The following is a 13,413-nucleotide window of genomic DNA, read 5'->3' on the forward strand; positions in this document are numbered from 1 at the left end:
TCTCTGGCGGATCCTATCCTTAGGTATGTGGTTTTGAACTTTTCCCGATCCGGTGGGTCCTATAGCTTTTGGTTTCTCTCTCTGGCCGATCCCATCCCACTTGGTTTTAAGCTATTGCCAAGCTGGTGGGTCTTATTGCTCTTGGCTTCTCTCTCCTGGCTGATCCCATCCCTACTTGGTTTTGAGCTTTTGCCAATCCGGTGGGTCCCATACCTCTTGGTTTCTCTTTGTTGGCCGATCCCATCCACACTTGGTTTTGAGCTTTTGCCAATCCGGTGGGTCCCATACCTCTTAGCTATCCTTCCGAACCCGTGCGCCTTCGATTTCTCAATCGATCCGAGTTGTTCACGAACTCTTTTTTTTTTTCTGACCTTTGACTCCACACGCCCTCGTTTCTCCTTTTCATTTTCACCGACTCCCAAGCGGTCCACGATCTAGTCTTTGCTTGAGGGGGTGAACAAACCTAGCTCCGTAAGTGTACTTACTACCTTGCACCACTTATTTCTTACATCTGTTGCTCTTATTTGCCTTTTGACGAAGTGCATGCATCAGGGAAGCGCACGCGCGTTGACAAATAATTTCAATTGGTCATGTCGACCAGGCTTCGCTGCCGAGTCCAAGGCGAATATCCAACCCGGTCACATCGAACCTTATCTTTGCTTTTGAAAAACTTCTTCCCGTGACTTCTGTGAATTATTTTCCCAATCTTCACCCCCTGCTATAAAAGGTGGTCGATAAAGATACACTCACTTGTAAAACCATTTATACTTTGCTTTTGTTCTTCACATATAAGCTCTAGGCGCGAGGGAGAGGAAAGTGTTCTGTGCGTTTGAGCATTCCGCCGAAGGGTTCTTGTTCTTGCCACCACCTAGTAAGTACTATTTTCATCTTTGCTATTTTCATGTCGAGCCACGAGATTTGGGATGATCGAACTTCCCCCCCACTAGAGGAGTGCAGAACAAGGGAGACACAAATCGCTCGTCTGATCCCAGTACCATGGAGCGGAGGACAAGATGATCAAAGCTAGGGAAGTGGGGCTAAACCCAAGACCTCTGAGCGCTATAAAAACCCAGCTAGACCTCCAGCGAAAGTACGAAATTCAATTGAACACTAAGAGTATGCTGCACAAGCACGACTTGAGCGTCGAGTGACTTTTGCAGGTACTCACCCCTTTTCCATCGTTCAACCTCGGGAACATAATCCGAGTTCTCTTTCTACCAAGGAAGCGTGCGGACTTCAGTCAAGAACCTGTGGAGGTATTTCTTCTTGAAAGAAATCCTGCTCCAACATAAATTAAAAATAAAAGTACTTCCTGAAGAAACATCAAATCTAATGCCTTTCTTCCTCTTGTTCTTCTTTCTTTTTCTCTGCGTCTCCCTTCTTCCCCAAATTCCTCTCGTCTCTTCGGTCCAAAATTTCCCTCTTTCTCATTCATTCATAAAAGGAGTTTTTTTTTTTTTTTTTTTTTTGTTGATTTAACAGTGGATTTTTTTATAAGGGTTGGGTTCGTTTAATTTGAGTTTGATTATAGGATTCAATGATGCAAAATCAAAATAACTTGTTACAATAATAGGTACGTGTGGGAACCAAGGTGTCTATGGTTGTTCTATATTGTCAGTCCATACTTGCGGGATTGAATATTAGGGATTGTCAAGAACTGTTAAACATATGGGAAGAGAAGAAACTTTTTGATTGGGAAATACATAGCTTGATGAATATGAAAAGAAGAGCTTCAGAGTTAAGTATGGCGTTTGTTCAATTAAGGAATTTTTTTTTTTTTTAATTCTTACAAAATTGAGTTTTTATTTTTGGTTGATGTGTCAACTTTAAATCCGTTAAATTAAATTTAAATGAGGTGGTGTGTGAATGAGAAAAGTCAAGCAAATCCTAACAGAGAAAATCGAAGTAAATGATCTAGATCCCTAATTTAGAAGTACAGGAAGGACTAAATGTATTGATGTGCTTACAGTTCACATAGTGCACATAGTATATTGGTGTTTCATGTGAATATAAAAGCTTCAGGTATTTAATTTTGGAAACCTTAAGCATGTGTTGTTTTTTTTTTTGGTGCCATGCGTTTCAAATTAGTTGCAAATATATGTATGTTAGAAACATATATTAGTTGCAAAGTGCTTGTATCTCAAGTGATTAGAGCATTGGCAGCAAAGGGCCCAAGGGGAGGGTTGGGGTGGGCACAAACCCAAAATGTGGTTTTCAGCAATAAGAAGCCGCCAGTGGCAAGCGTTGGGGCCCACATACCGGCTGGCCCAGGCCTAGCCCGCAGGTGTGTTGACGCCACGATGACGTTTAAATTTTTTAAAGCTGGCGCGTGCAATGCACGCGCCAACTTTAAAAAAATTTGACGCGCCCTTCTGATGACCGCCAACGGCTCTCTTCCACGTGTCATCCGCTCGCCATCCGATCGCCTTTTAAACATATCCAACGGCAACCATTTTTCGCTAATTAAAAAATCGAAAAAGCAACCCCCAATGGCTCTCTACCACGTGGAAGCTCCTGGGCTCTCCGATCCCTTTTTTCCAGCAATCCAACGGCAGGAAATTTTTTGCCCAATAAAAAAATGAAAAAAAATCGGAAAACATTTAAAAGATACGAAAAAAATACTGAATTTTTTTTTTCTATAAATACCAACCAATACTCTTCACTTTTAACACCAACTCCTTATACATTTTCTTCTCCTTCAACTATTTTTCACTTTCTGCTCAAAAATTTTTCACTTTCAAGTTGTTTTTTCTCTATCATATTATGGGTTCTTCTAGTGAAACTGGAGGAGGGGCATGGAGCATGACAGAAGATATTAGCTTGTGTGAGGCTTGGCTTCAAGTTAGTCATTGTCCCGTAACTGTAACGGGCAATGAGATTAAATTCTGTCATATGTGGAAAAATATTCATCGGGAATTTTGTGAAAGGGTAATTGGTTTGACCCGTACGGATCATGCATTATCTAGTAGGTGGAAAATTCTTAAGAAAGAGTTGGAAAAATGGAGAGATGCCTTGACAAAAGCGATGAACAACAATAGAAGCGGGGAAAACCTTAGCAGTGAGGTAAATTATTTGTAATTTGTAATTTTATTAATTTCTATGTCATATTAAATTTTATTTAAATGTTTCTTGCAATTTATATATTATGTTAATATTTCTTGTATTTCCAATATTAATATGAATGTTTCTTGCAATATTTATATTTTGTTTTGCATTTGTAATAAATGGTTAAAGTTTCTTGCGTTTCCATTAATTTTTGTAATACTTGTTGCATTGCCAATATTTTTTAGTTTCTTGTATTTCCTTTTTTTTTTTTAATACTTGTTGCATTGCCAATATTTTTTAAAGTTTCTTGTATTTCCATTTTTTTTTTATACTTGTTGCATTGCCAATATTTTTAAAAGTTTCTTTCCTTTCCTTTTTTTTTTTTTTTTTGTATAGATTATGCAAGCACAAATGTTTTTTGGTGCTATTGGGTAAGGGAAAAAAAGTTTCAACCATACCCTATGTTGGGAGGTGGTGAAGAATTGTAAGAGATTCCAAATTATTCCAACGGGTCCAACAATAGTGTTGAACAAGATGTCACTCCATGAGACATCGACATCGGATTCACCTATGGATTCCCCAATGAGTCAAGACTCACCTATCGAAAAAGAGCTGAGGCCTATTGGGAGGAAGGCGTGAAGGCGAAGAGAGGGAGTAATTCTACCAAGAATACATCTAAATCTTTGGAGGAGCTTTCAAAGATGCAAGCCATGAGAATTGAAATGGATATGAAACAACAAGAGCACGATAGGGCAATGGAAGTAGAATATGCAAAAGAAGGGAGTATGTACGCCAAGGAAAGATTGAAAAAAATGATCGGGAAACCATGGCTATGGATACAACCCATATGTCCCCCGAAACAAAACAATTTTGGAAGTTAAAACGAAGGGATGTTATGAGACGAAGACTTTTCCGTGACGATGGACCTAGCAACACGGATTGGTTAAATGATCAAAACCATTAAGTTAGTTCGCTTGCCTTTCATTTCATTGTACCATTAAGTTAGTTTGCTTGCCTTTCACTTCATTGTATTTTTTGTTTTGTTTAAAAAAGTAGTTGTAATTCATGTATTTTATTTTATGAGTTGTATTCATTTTCTTTTAGTGAATGAAGAAAATATTCAACAACATTCCTTTTTATTCAAAACATTCCATACATAAAAAGCAAACCACAACCAAAGCATAAAAAATAAACAAACCACAACCAAAGCATAAAAAATAAACAAACCACAACTAAAGCATAAAAAAACAACAAAGCATAACTAAAAATACAACATAAACATAATACATTAAAAAAACATCTTCACTTTACTTTATTGTCCTTCATTGCCTTTCACCGCCCACAAATGCTCCATCAAGTCCATTTGACGGTGTTCATGAATATATGACGATTGCATCTCCGTGTAGCGCTCAATCATCCGATGCATGAAACTACCGTCTCTAACTAACGGATCATGCTGCACTGGTTCTCCATTTGGCCCCATAGGTTTTTCATAAATTCGTGTTAAGGTCGTGTTCATGGGATCTGGTTCATACACTTCATCAGCATCGTAATCATACTCATCTTCCACAATCATGTTGTGGAAGATGATACAAGTCATCATTATACTCCTAAGCACCTCCTCATCAAATAGACGTGCCGCTCCCCTAATAATTGCCCACCGGGCTTGAAGGATACCAAAGCACCTCTCCACATCTTTTCTGTACCCCTCTTGATAGGCAGAAAAAAAATTTCCTTGTGGGATCGGGATGTGGAATTGATTTCACAAATGTTGTCCACCTCGGGTAGATACCATCAGCTAGATAATACCTGTTCTGGTAAACGGTATTATTAATTTGATATGTGATAATTGGGCCTTCACCTCTCAGAACATCATTGAACACCGGGATTGACCCGGTGACGTTCAAATCATTTTGAGAGCAACTCCAAAGAAGGCGTGCCAAACCCATGTATGAAAACCAGCAATCGCTTCGAGGATGATGCTTTTCGCCCTTTCCGATTCCCATAATCCCCTTACCAAGCAGATGGATAATTTTTCTATTGCGGTGCATGCAGTCAATGCTACCAATCATTCCAGAAATCCACGACTCAACTTTTGTAGAAGCCGTTGCAAGTCCCCGGCGTAGGTTTGCGCAAGTAGTCCCTGGTTTTGATTTTCCATCTGCATCACAAAATCGCACTAAGCTCTCCAAAATAGTGGACTTCCCATCCGGCAATCTCATCTACCGATCAGCAGATGACCCATACGCCAACATTCGATTACACGTGAACTTTGCTCAGAAGCAGCCCCAAATCTCCAGCACAATTTTTCTTTTGAACAAAGTAGTCATCATAATTGCAAATATCATGCATGACTTTATTGAACAAATGAGGTTGCATTCTATATCTTGCTCAAAAATGAACATCAGAGTATAGAGATTGTGGGATAAAATAATCTTCCATAAGATTCTTACCCCGAGAATGTCTATGTCTGTCACATTCGGTGCCCGGCCTTCTCTTGAACCACGGCGACCCTGGTTTTCTTCCTCCAGCAAAGCAACGACCACACCAAGTTGCTCATCTAGTTCTCTCTGCGCCCTTTTTCTTGCAGCTCTTCTACGCATTCTTGCTCGTCTTTCTCGCTCTTGCCTCTCCAAAACCTCTTCCATGTCGTCTGACATTGAGAATGGAGAATAAAATCTAAAATATGAGAAATAAAATATAAAATATGAGAAATGAAGATGTAGAGAAGATATGGTGTGAGATGCATGAGCTGAGCCTCTGCTTTTATAGAAAAATTTAGGCAGATAGAGATGACACGTGGCGCAATTTTAGAGGGTAAAAATCTTATCTGAAATTTGAAATTCACATGAAATTTTAAATTTTAAATTTATCTGGAATTTGAATTTTGAAATGCATCTGAAATTTATTTGAAATTTGAAACCAAAAATCTGATCTGAAATGGGTGTTTAAATTTGAAACCCTCTGATATGAATAGTATTGACACGTAGGAACCCAAAAATCTTATCCGAAAATATTATCCAAATTAATTGTTTAAGTAAACAAAGTTGTGAAAAAAACAAAAAAATGAATAGTATTTGCCGTGGCAAGCCTTACACTGCTGGAAACACAATTTTTTTTTTTGTGCTAGGGCAGCCACTATTCATGTGAATAGTAGCCTCCCTAGGGCTAACTGGTGGAAGTGCTCTTAAAAGCAATTACCCATGCACCTAAGGTCCTGCCTGTGTTCGAATCTCGTGCCATTAATATCGCTTGTACTAATATATGTGTGTGTAAGTTCAAACCTTGGAAATGGGTGTCTCATCAATAACATGCATTTAAAGATACAAACAACTTTAGTTCTGCATAAATGTTGATTGACATTAGTAGGGCTTTTGTTAACTTAACCTCATGGCCATCAATTCAGATAGAAAAACAAAAAAAAACAAAAACAAAAACAATTAACAGCCTAATTAATATCAATCCACAAGTGGATTATCTGGGAAGTACTTGTTCGTATCACTATACAAGTGGAAAGCTTCCTGTCATCGCAATATGGTCAAGGGTCTGTCTTAGACCATGCTTGAGTACTGCTTTTCTACCTAAGCTGAACCCTTCTCCACTAGCTGACTCAATTCGGCGTTGATAAAAGTTACCAAGCTTCTTCTCGAAGTCTGACACAGAATTCATCACAAATTCCAGCCACATATGGCCCAACACTTGGCTCATACCAGTTTTAACCTGTGGGCTCATATTTCGAATTCGATAACATTTAACCTTTAGCCATGCTTGCATCATAGTCTGAGCCATAAGGAACCCTGTCGTCAGCCTAGGAAGACCACTCAGTATCTTAATTGCTGTTACTTCAGGGCGCTTCAAGCCAAATAAAATAGATCTCTTGATGTTGGTATTAAATTTAGCTATTACCAACTGTTTACTCACTTCTAAGAATTCTGTTTGATCGACAAAGTGTATTAGAATATTTTTCTCTTGAAATTTCAAATCAAACACTTCTTGTATTTCAAGGAAAAGGGCTTCGCATTGGCCAGCTTCCATAATCGCCGAGTCCCGGCACTCCAGACATTGATGCCGACCATCATTAAGTAAATAATATATGGTGTTCCTTGGCTTTTTTCTTGCACAGCCACAACATATAGGAGTTCCGTCGTCCTCGTGAGAGGGACAGGATCTTTGTAGCGAGATAGGATGTAGCATAGCCACCACTTTACCATCTGAATTTGATGGGATTAAATTTTCACAAACACCACATCGTAAATGCCGCTCCATGTAGCAGGGTGTGTGGTAAGGATGATTCTCATGCAATTTAAATGTGGGACGAATAAATGGAAGATTGCAAGCATGACAGCGAAAACAATGTGGATGCCACTGATGAGTGCCCTTCTCATTTTTATATGCCCCATGTTCAATATTCCTCTTGCAGCCAACACACACCTTGAAATTAGGAGGAGAATCCATGTTCACACCTTCTTCAACAGCATTGGGAACTTTGCCAACTTGTTCATCTTTCTTCGACTGAACTTTAGTGGGTTCATCATCTTTTCGATGTTCGATTGAATTAGGCAGCTTCTTAGGCAGTTGCAAGTTAAGATCTCCTTCAGGCTCATCCCTTCTGGGGGGATGAAAATCTTCACTGTCTTGTAATCCCAAGAGTTGATATCGTTCCTCTACGTGATGTTCAATCAAGAGACATTCCTTTCTGGTTGTAATAATGATTCTGCTCCCCAAACCAAACCAGTCTTTCTTTCCGGCCAATACTTCCAGTTGGTTTAACTGATCCGCATCATCAATAACGAGAAGCACTTTTTTATTACACAAACAGTACTTGGTCATGTCGGATCCACTATGAACATTCCAAACATCATTCACTTTTTGCTTCAAGATTGGGGAAAGAAGTTGTTTTTGTAAATGAACAAGCCCATGTGTTGCACAAACCTCTCTCACACTAGCAAGAAAGCAGCTAACATCAAAGTGATGGGAAATTCTGTCATAAACAAGTCTTGCTGTAGTTGTCTTACCTGCGCCACCATCCCCCCATATCCCTATAAAGCGAACATCTTTTGCCTCACGATCTAATAGCAATTCTATTTTCTTCAGTCTAAAATCAATTCCCACCAACTTTGTTAGGGAACCTGGCAATGTGAATATTGTAGGATGCACTTTGTTACACACTTCTTCCACAATTTCATTGATAAGTTCGCTCTCATCTCTACAACCAAGAAAAAACCATCTGGTGAGATTACATATATGAAGCATAATTTGAAAGAACTAATACCTGTGCATTTGTTCATGCTTACCTGTCTTTAGAAATCCAGCCAGAGATATTACTAACTTTTGTAAGAGCAGCTCTCCAGCGTTGTAGCTTTGCTTTGTCTTTTTAAAGTTCTTTTTGTGTTTGTTGAAGGCTTCGCAAAGTTTGTTGAAATATAATCCTGCTCGCTGATTTACCTGCATTACGGCTGATTTACTTCCACTGATTCGTCCGATTGGGGCTTCGCTCGATTCGGGCCTGAGTATTGATTCTGCAAGTGTTGATTCGGCTGATTTGTTAAAGCAGAAGTAATTTTCTATTTTCTTGTTCTGTCTATCTTAAATGATGTAACGAGAGCCATTAGATCATAGTCTAGGTGGATTCTCTAGCTTAGATCTGGTATGACACGTGTAAGCACCTAATAGGGTGACAGTTGTAATATTGTTAGAAGAGAATCACATTTCTCTCTACGTCATCACACTATGTAAGCTGCAGTTTTGCAAGAATTCAATAGAACAGTGATTACATCATTTTTCTCTTCATTCTCTCTAGCTGAAATCTCCAGAAAATACATCTCTTCCAAAATCTGAAAATACATATATAAACTAAGAACTCTAACATGGTATCAGAGCCAGGTTCGATTGCTTGAGCTGGGCGTGAATCTGTGATTGAATCGGAGAAATTGGTTTTTGTTTGAGCTAGAACTTGAGCTCATCTGAAGATCGCGATTTCTCAAATCCAATGTCTAATATGGCAGGATCGAGTACCTCTGAGCTGCGAACTCCAATTTTCAATGGAGAAAATTATGAGTTCTGGAGTATCAGAATGAAAACTATTCTGAAATCTCATGGTTTATGGGATCTGGTTGAGAATGGGTTAAGTGACCTAGATCTGAAGAAGGAGAAAGAGGAGGCTGTAGACACCTGAGAAGTCTATGATGGTTCTGATGAAGGATGCTCGTGCACTTGGATTGATCCAAAGTGCAGTTTCAGATCAGTTGTTCCCCAGGATTGTGAATGAGGAGACCTCAAAGGGTGCCTGGGATATTCTGGCTGGAATTCGGAGGAGATAAACAGTACGAAATGTCAAATTGCAAGGGCTACGTAGGGAATTTGAATATACCCGCATGAAGGATAGTGAATCTTTATCTGTATATCTGGTTAAGTTGTTTGATATAGTAAATCATATGAAGAGTTATGGTGAGGAACTATCTAGAGAGAGAATTGTCCAGAAACTATTGTTTAGTTTACCTAAATCTTATGATTCTATCTGCTCTGTAATTGAACACTCTAAGGACCTTGAAACACTTGAGGTTCAAGAGGTTGTTGCTTCACTGAAGAGCTTTGAGCTCAGATTGGATAGACACACTGAGAATTCTACAGAAAAGGCCTTCACTAGTCCTGAATGTTGGTAGAAAAAACCCTGACCCTAGTCCTGAATGTTGGTAGAAAAAACCTTGAAAATGGAATTGCGTCTGCAGATCAAATATCTCAGAGAAATTGGAAATCCAACGATGGAAACAAAATGGCCTGCAAAAATTGTGACAGATTTCATTATGGAAAATGTTGGTATGAAGGAAAACCTAAATGCCATGGTTGTGGGAAGCCTGGACATATGATCAGAGATTGCTATGGACACAAGAATGTGCAGAAAGTGAATTATGCAAATCAGGAGGAAGATTGTGGCACTCTGTTTTATGTGTGTAATGCTGCAACTGATGTGAAGGTAAATCACTCTGGTATATTGACAGTGGTTGTAGTAACCACATGACAGGAGATGAGGGACTTTTGGTCAATATTCAAAGGAATTTGAGCTCTAAGGTGAAGATGGGAACTGGAGAAGTGGTCCCAGTTGCTGGAAAAGGGAGTTTGGTGATAAAAACTAAGTTAGGCAAGAAGCACATTCATGAAGTAATGCTTGTACCTGGCCTTGAAGAAAATCTGCTTAGTGTTGGGCAAATGATGGAACATGGCTATCACCTTGTGTTTGGAGGAAATGAGGTGAGTGTTTATGACAATCAGTCACTAGAAAATCTGATTGTGAAGGTGCAGATGACAAATAACAGATGCTTTCCATTGACGATGATGCCTGCGAGTGAGTTGGTTCTAAAAGCAAGTGTCACCCATTGCTTGCAGACATGGCATAAAAGGCTAGGGCATTTAAATGAAAGAAGTATAAAATTGCTTGAGAATCAAGGGATGGTTCATGGCTTACCTCACTTGGAGCAGAAGTCAGTTGTATGTGATGGTTGTATGCTTGGAAAACAGCATAGGGATTCTTTCCTTTGGAATCCACTTGGAGAGCTTCAAACCCCTTGGAATTGGTTCACACAGACATCTGTGGACCAATGAAAACAGAATCATTATCTGGAAACAGGTACTTTCTACTGTTTACAGATGATTTTACTAGAATGTCATGGGTGTACTTCATCAGAAATAAGTCAAGTGCATTGGAATGTTTTAGAAAATTCAAAGCTATGACTGAGCTGCAAAGTGGGTATAAGATAAAAGGCTTGAGAAGTGACAGGGGTGGAGAGTTTCTATCTGGAGAATTCAACAAGTTTTGTGAGGAATCTGGTATTCAAAGGCAGCTAACTATGGCATATTCTCCACAAGCAAAATGGAGTGGCCGAGAGGAAGAACAGGACAGTAGTGGAAATGGCCAAGTCCATGTTGCATGAGAAAGGTGTTCCCTATGAGTTTTGGGCAGAAGCTGTAAATACAGCAGTCTATTTGCTAAATAGATGTCCTACCAAGGCTCTTAACAAGATAACACCATTTGAAGCTTATACTGGCAGAAAACCAGGAATTGCCCATTTAAAAATATTTGGATCACCTTGTCATGTGCTTATTCCTTCAGCATTGAGGCATAAGCTTGAAGAAAACAGTCACAAGTGTATTTTTGTAGGCTATGGTCTCTGTGAAAAGGGATATAGGCTGTTTGATCCAAGTACTAGGAAGATAATTCTGTCCAGAGATGTGCAATTTGATGAAAATGGCTTATGGAAGTGGGAAAATACAAATGAAGAAGAGATGGTAGTCCCTTTGCCTACTGAGAATCAAAGCTGTGAACCAAGTCAAAGCTTGGATACATCACTGCAAATGAATGAAGAAGTCACATTACGAGCTGAACCAAGTCAAAGCTTGGATACACAAATTCAAATAGTTGAAGATACCACTCTGCAAGATGAAGGCATGGGTGAAAGTTCTCATTTCTTTGATCACACACCAAAGAAATGGAGAAGTGTAAGTGAAATCATGGCTGAATGTAATGTGTGTATTGTGGAACCTGAAAATTATGAAGATGCAACTCAAGATGAGTCATGGAGAAAGGCAATGGAAGCTGAACTGGAAATGATAGAAAAAAATGACACTTGGAAACTTGTCGAGAGACCATTTGCTAAACCTGTGATTGGTGTTAAGTGGGTCTACAAGACTAAACTGAATCTGGATGGTACTGTGCAGAAAAACAAGGCTCGTTTAGTGGCTAAAGGCTACTCACAAAAGCCCGGTATTGATTACAATGAGACTTTTGCCCCTGTGGCAAGGCTAGACACCATTAGGACTTTGATTGCTCTTGCAGCACAAAAGGAATGGTACCTATTTCAACTGGATGTGAAGTCTGCCTTTCTCAATGGCATTCTAAAGGAGGAAGTTTATGTTGAACAACCTCAAGGATATGTACAAGAGAGCAAGGAAACCAAGGTGTACAGGTTGAACAAGGCTCTATATGGACTGAAACAAGCCCCAAGGGCCTGGTATGATGAAATAGATGCCTATTTCAACACTGCAGGTTTTAAGAAGAGCTTAAGTGAAGCTACTCTCTATATCAAAACAAGTGACACCTCAGGTATTATCATTGTCTCACTCTATGTAGATGACATTATATATACTGGAAGCTGTCCTAAAATGCTTGAAGAGTTTAAACAAGATATGATGCAACACTATGAGATGACAGACTTGGGTATGTTGCACCATTTCCTTGGCATGGGAGTGGAACAAACTGATAAGCATATTTTCATTCATCAAAAGAAATATGCCATGAAAATTCTTGAGAAGTTTGGAATGAGAGATTGCAAGTCAGTGGCAATTCCATTAGTGGTGAATGAGAAATTGTGTAGAGAAGATGGAAGTGAAGCAGCAGATGAAAATGAATTCAGACAGATTGTAGGGAGTCTGCTGTATCTGACCGCCACAAGACCAGATGTCATGTTTGCATCTAGCTTGCTTGCTAGGTTTATGCACAAACCCTCAAAGAAACACATGGGAACTGCTAAAAGGGTGCTGAGATACATACAAGGCACATTAGATTTTGGAATTGAGTTTGAAAAGGGGAAAACAGCTACTCTAATTGGGTACTGTGATAGTGACTGGGCTGGGAGTGAGGATGATATGAGGAGCACCTCAGGATATGCCTTCACACTAGGCTCAGGCATGTTCTCTTGGGCTTCCATCAAGCAAAACACAGTTGCTTTATCTACGAAGTTGAGTATGTGAGCGCTGCAGAAGCAACTTCACAAGCTAAGTGGCTTAGATTTGTGCTTGAAGATTTTGGTGAAGAACAGGTAGAAGGGACTCCAATTCTATGTGACAACACCTCTGCAATTGCAATGGCAAGGAATCCAGTTCATCACCAAAAGACAAGGCACATCAGCAGGAAATTTCATTTCATAAGGGAAGCCATTCAAGCAAAAGAAATCGAACTGGTGTACTGCAAGACAGAAGATCAGATAGCAGACATTTTGACTAAGGCTCGCCTAAGGATCGGTTTGTGAGGTTGAGAAGCTTGCTTGGAGTGAAATCAGCTAAAGGATTAGAAGGGAGTGTTGAAATATAACTGCTCGCCGATTTACTCTCGCTCGCTGATTTACTTCGCTCGATTCGCCTCGATTCGGGCCTCGGCCGAGTATTCACTCAAGTGTTCGGAGTTCTGGCTGATTTGTTAAAGCAGAAGTAATTTTCTATTTTCTTGTTCTGTCTATCTTAAATGATGTAACGAGAGCCATTAGATCATAGTCTAGGTGGATTCTCTAGCTTAGATCTGGTATGACACGTGTAAGCACCTAATAGGGTGACAGTTGTAATATTGTTAGAAGAGAATCACATTTCTCTCTACGTCAG

At 39.5% G+C, this 13,413-nt stretch overlaps 1 protein-coding gene across 1 annotated transcript in view; it reads right to left on the minus strand.

Annotated features, from left to right (window-relative positions):
• LOC148921514 (disease resistance protein Roq1-like) overlaps positions 1 to 8,496 on the minus strand; it is a 100,694-nt gene extending 92,198 nt beyond the window's left edge. The window contains exons 1-3 of the mRNA XM_089049044.1: positions 8,491 to 8,496; positions 8,340 to 8,404; positions 7,677 to 8,251 (exon numbers count right to left, since the gene is read on the minus strand). Of these exons, the coding sequence (XP_088905170.1) occupies positions 7,677 to 8,251; positions 8,340 to 8,404; positions 8,491 to 8,496 (646 nt within the window). The remainder of the gene's footprint in view (positions 1 to 7,676; positions 8,252 to 8,339; positions 8,405 to 8,490) is intronic.
• Between the last annotated feature and the right edge of the window lie 4,917 nt (positions 8,497 to 13,413).

Source organism: Prunus mume, linkage group LG1 (genome assembly GCF_029339155.1).
Source record: "Prunus mume cultivar Tortuosa linkage group LG1, ASM2933915v1, whole genome shotgun sequence".
Classification (NCBI taxonomy): domain Eukaryota; kingdom Viridiplantae; phylum Streptophyta; class Magnoliopsida; order Rosales; family Rosaceae; genus Prunus; species Prunus mume.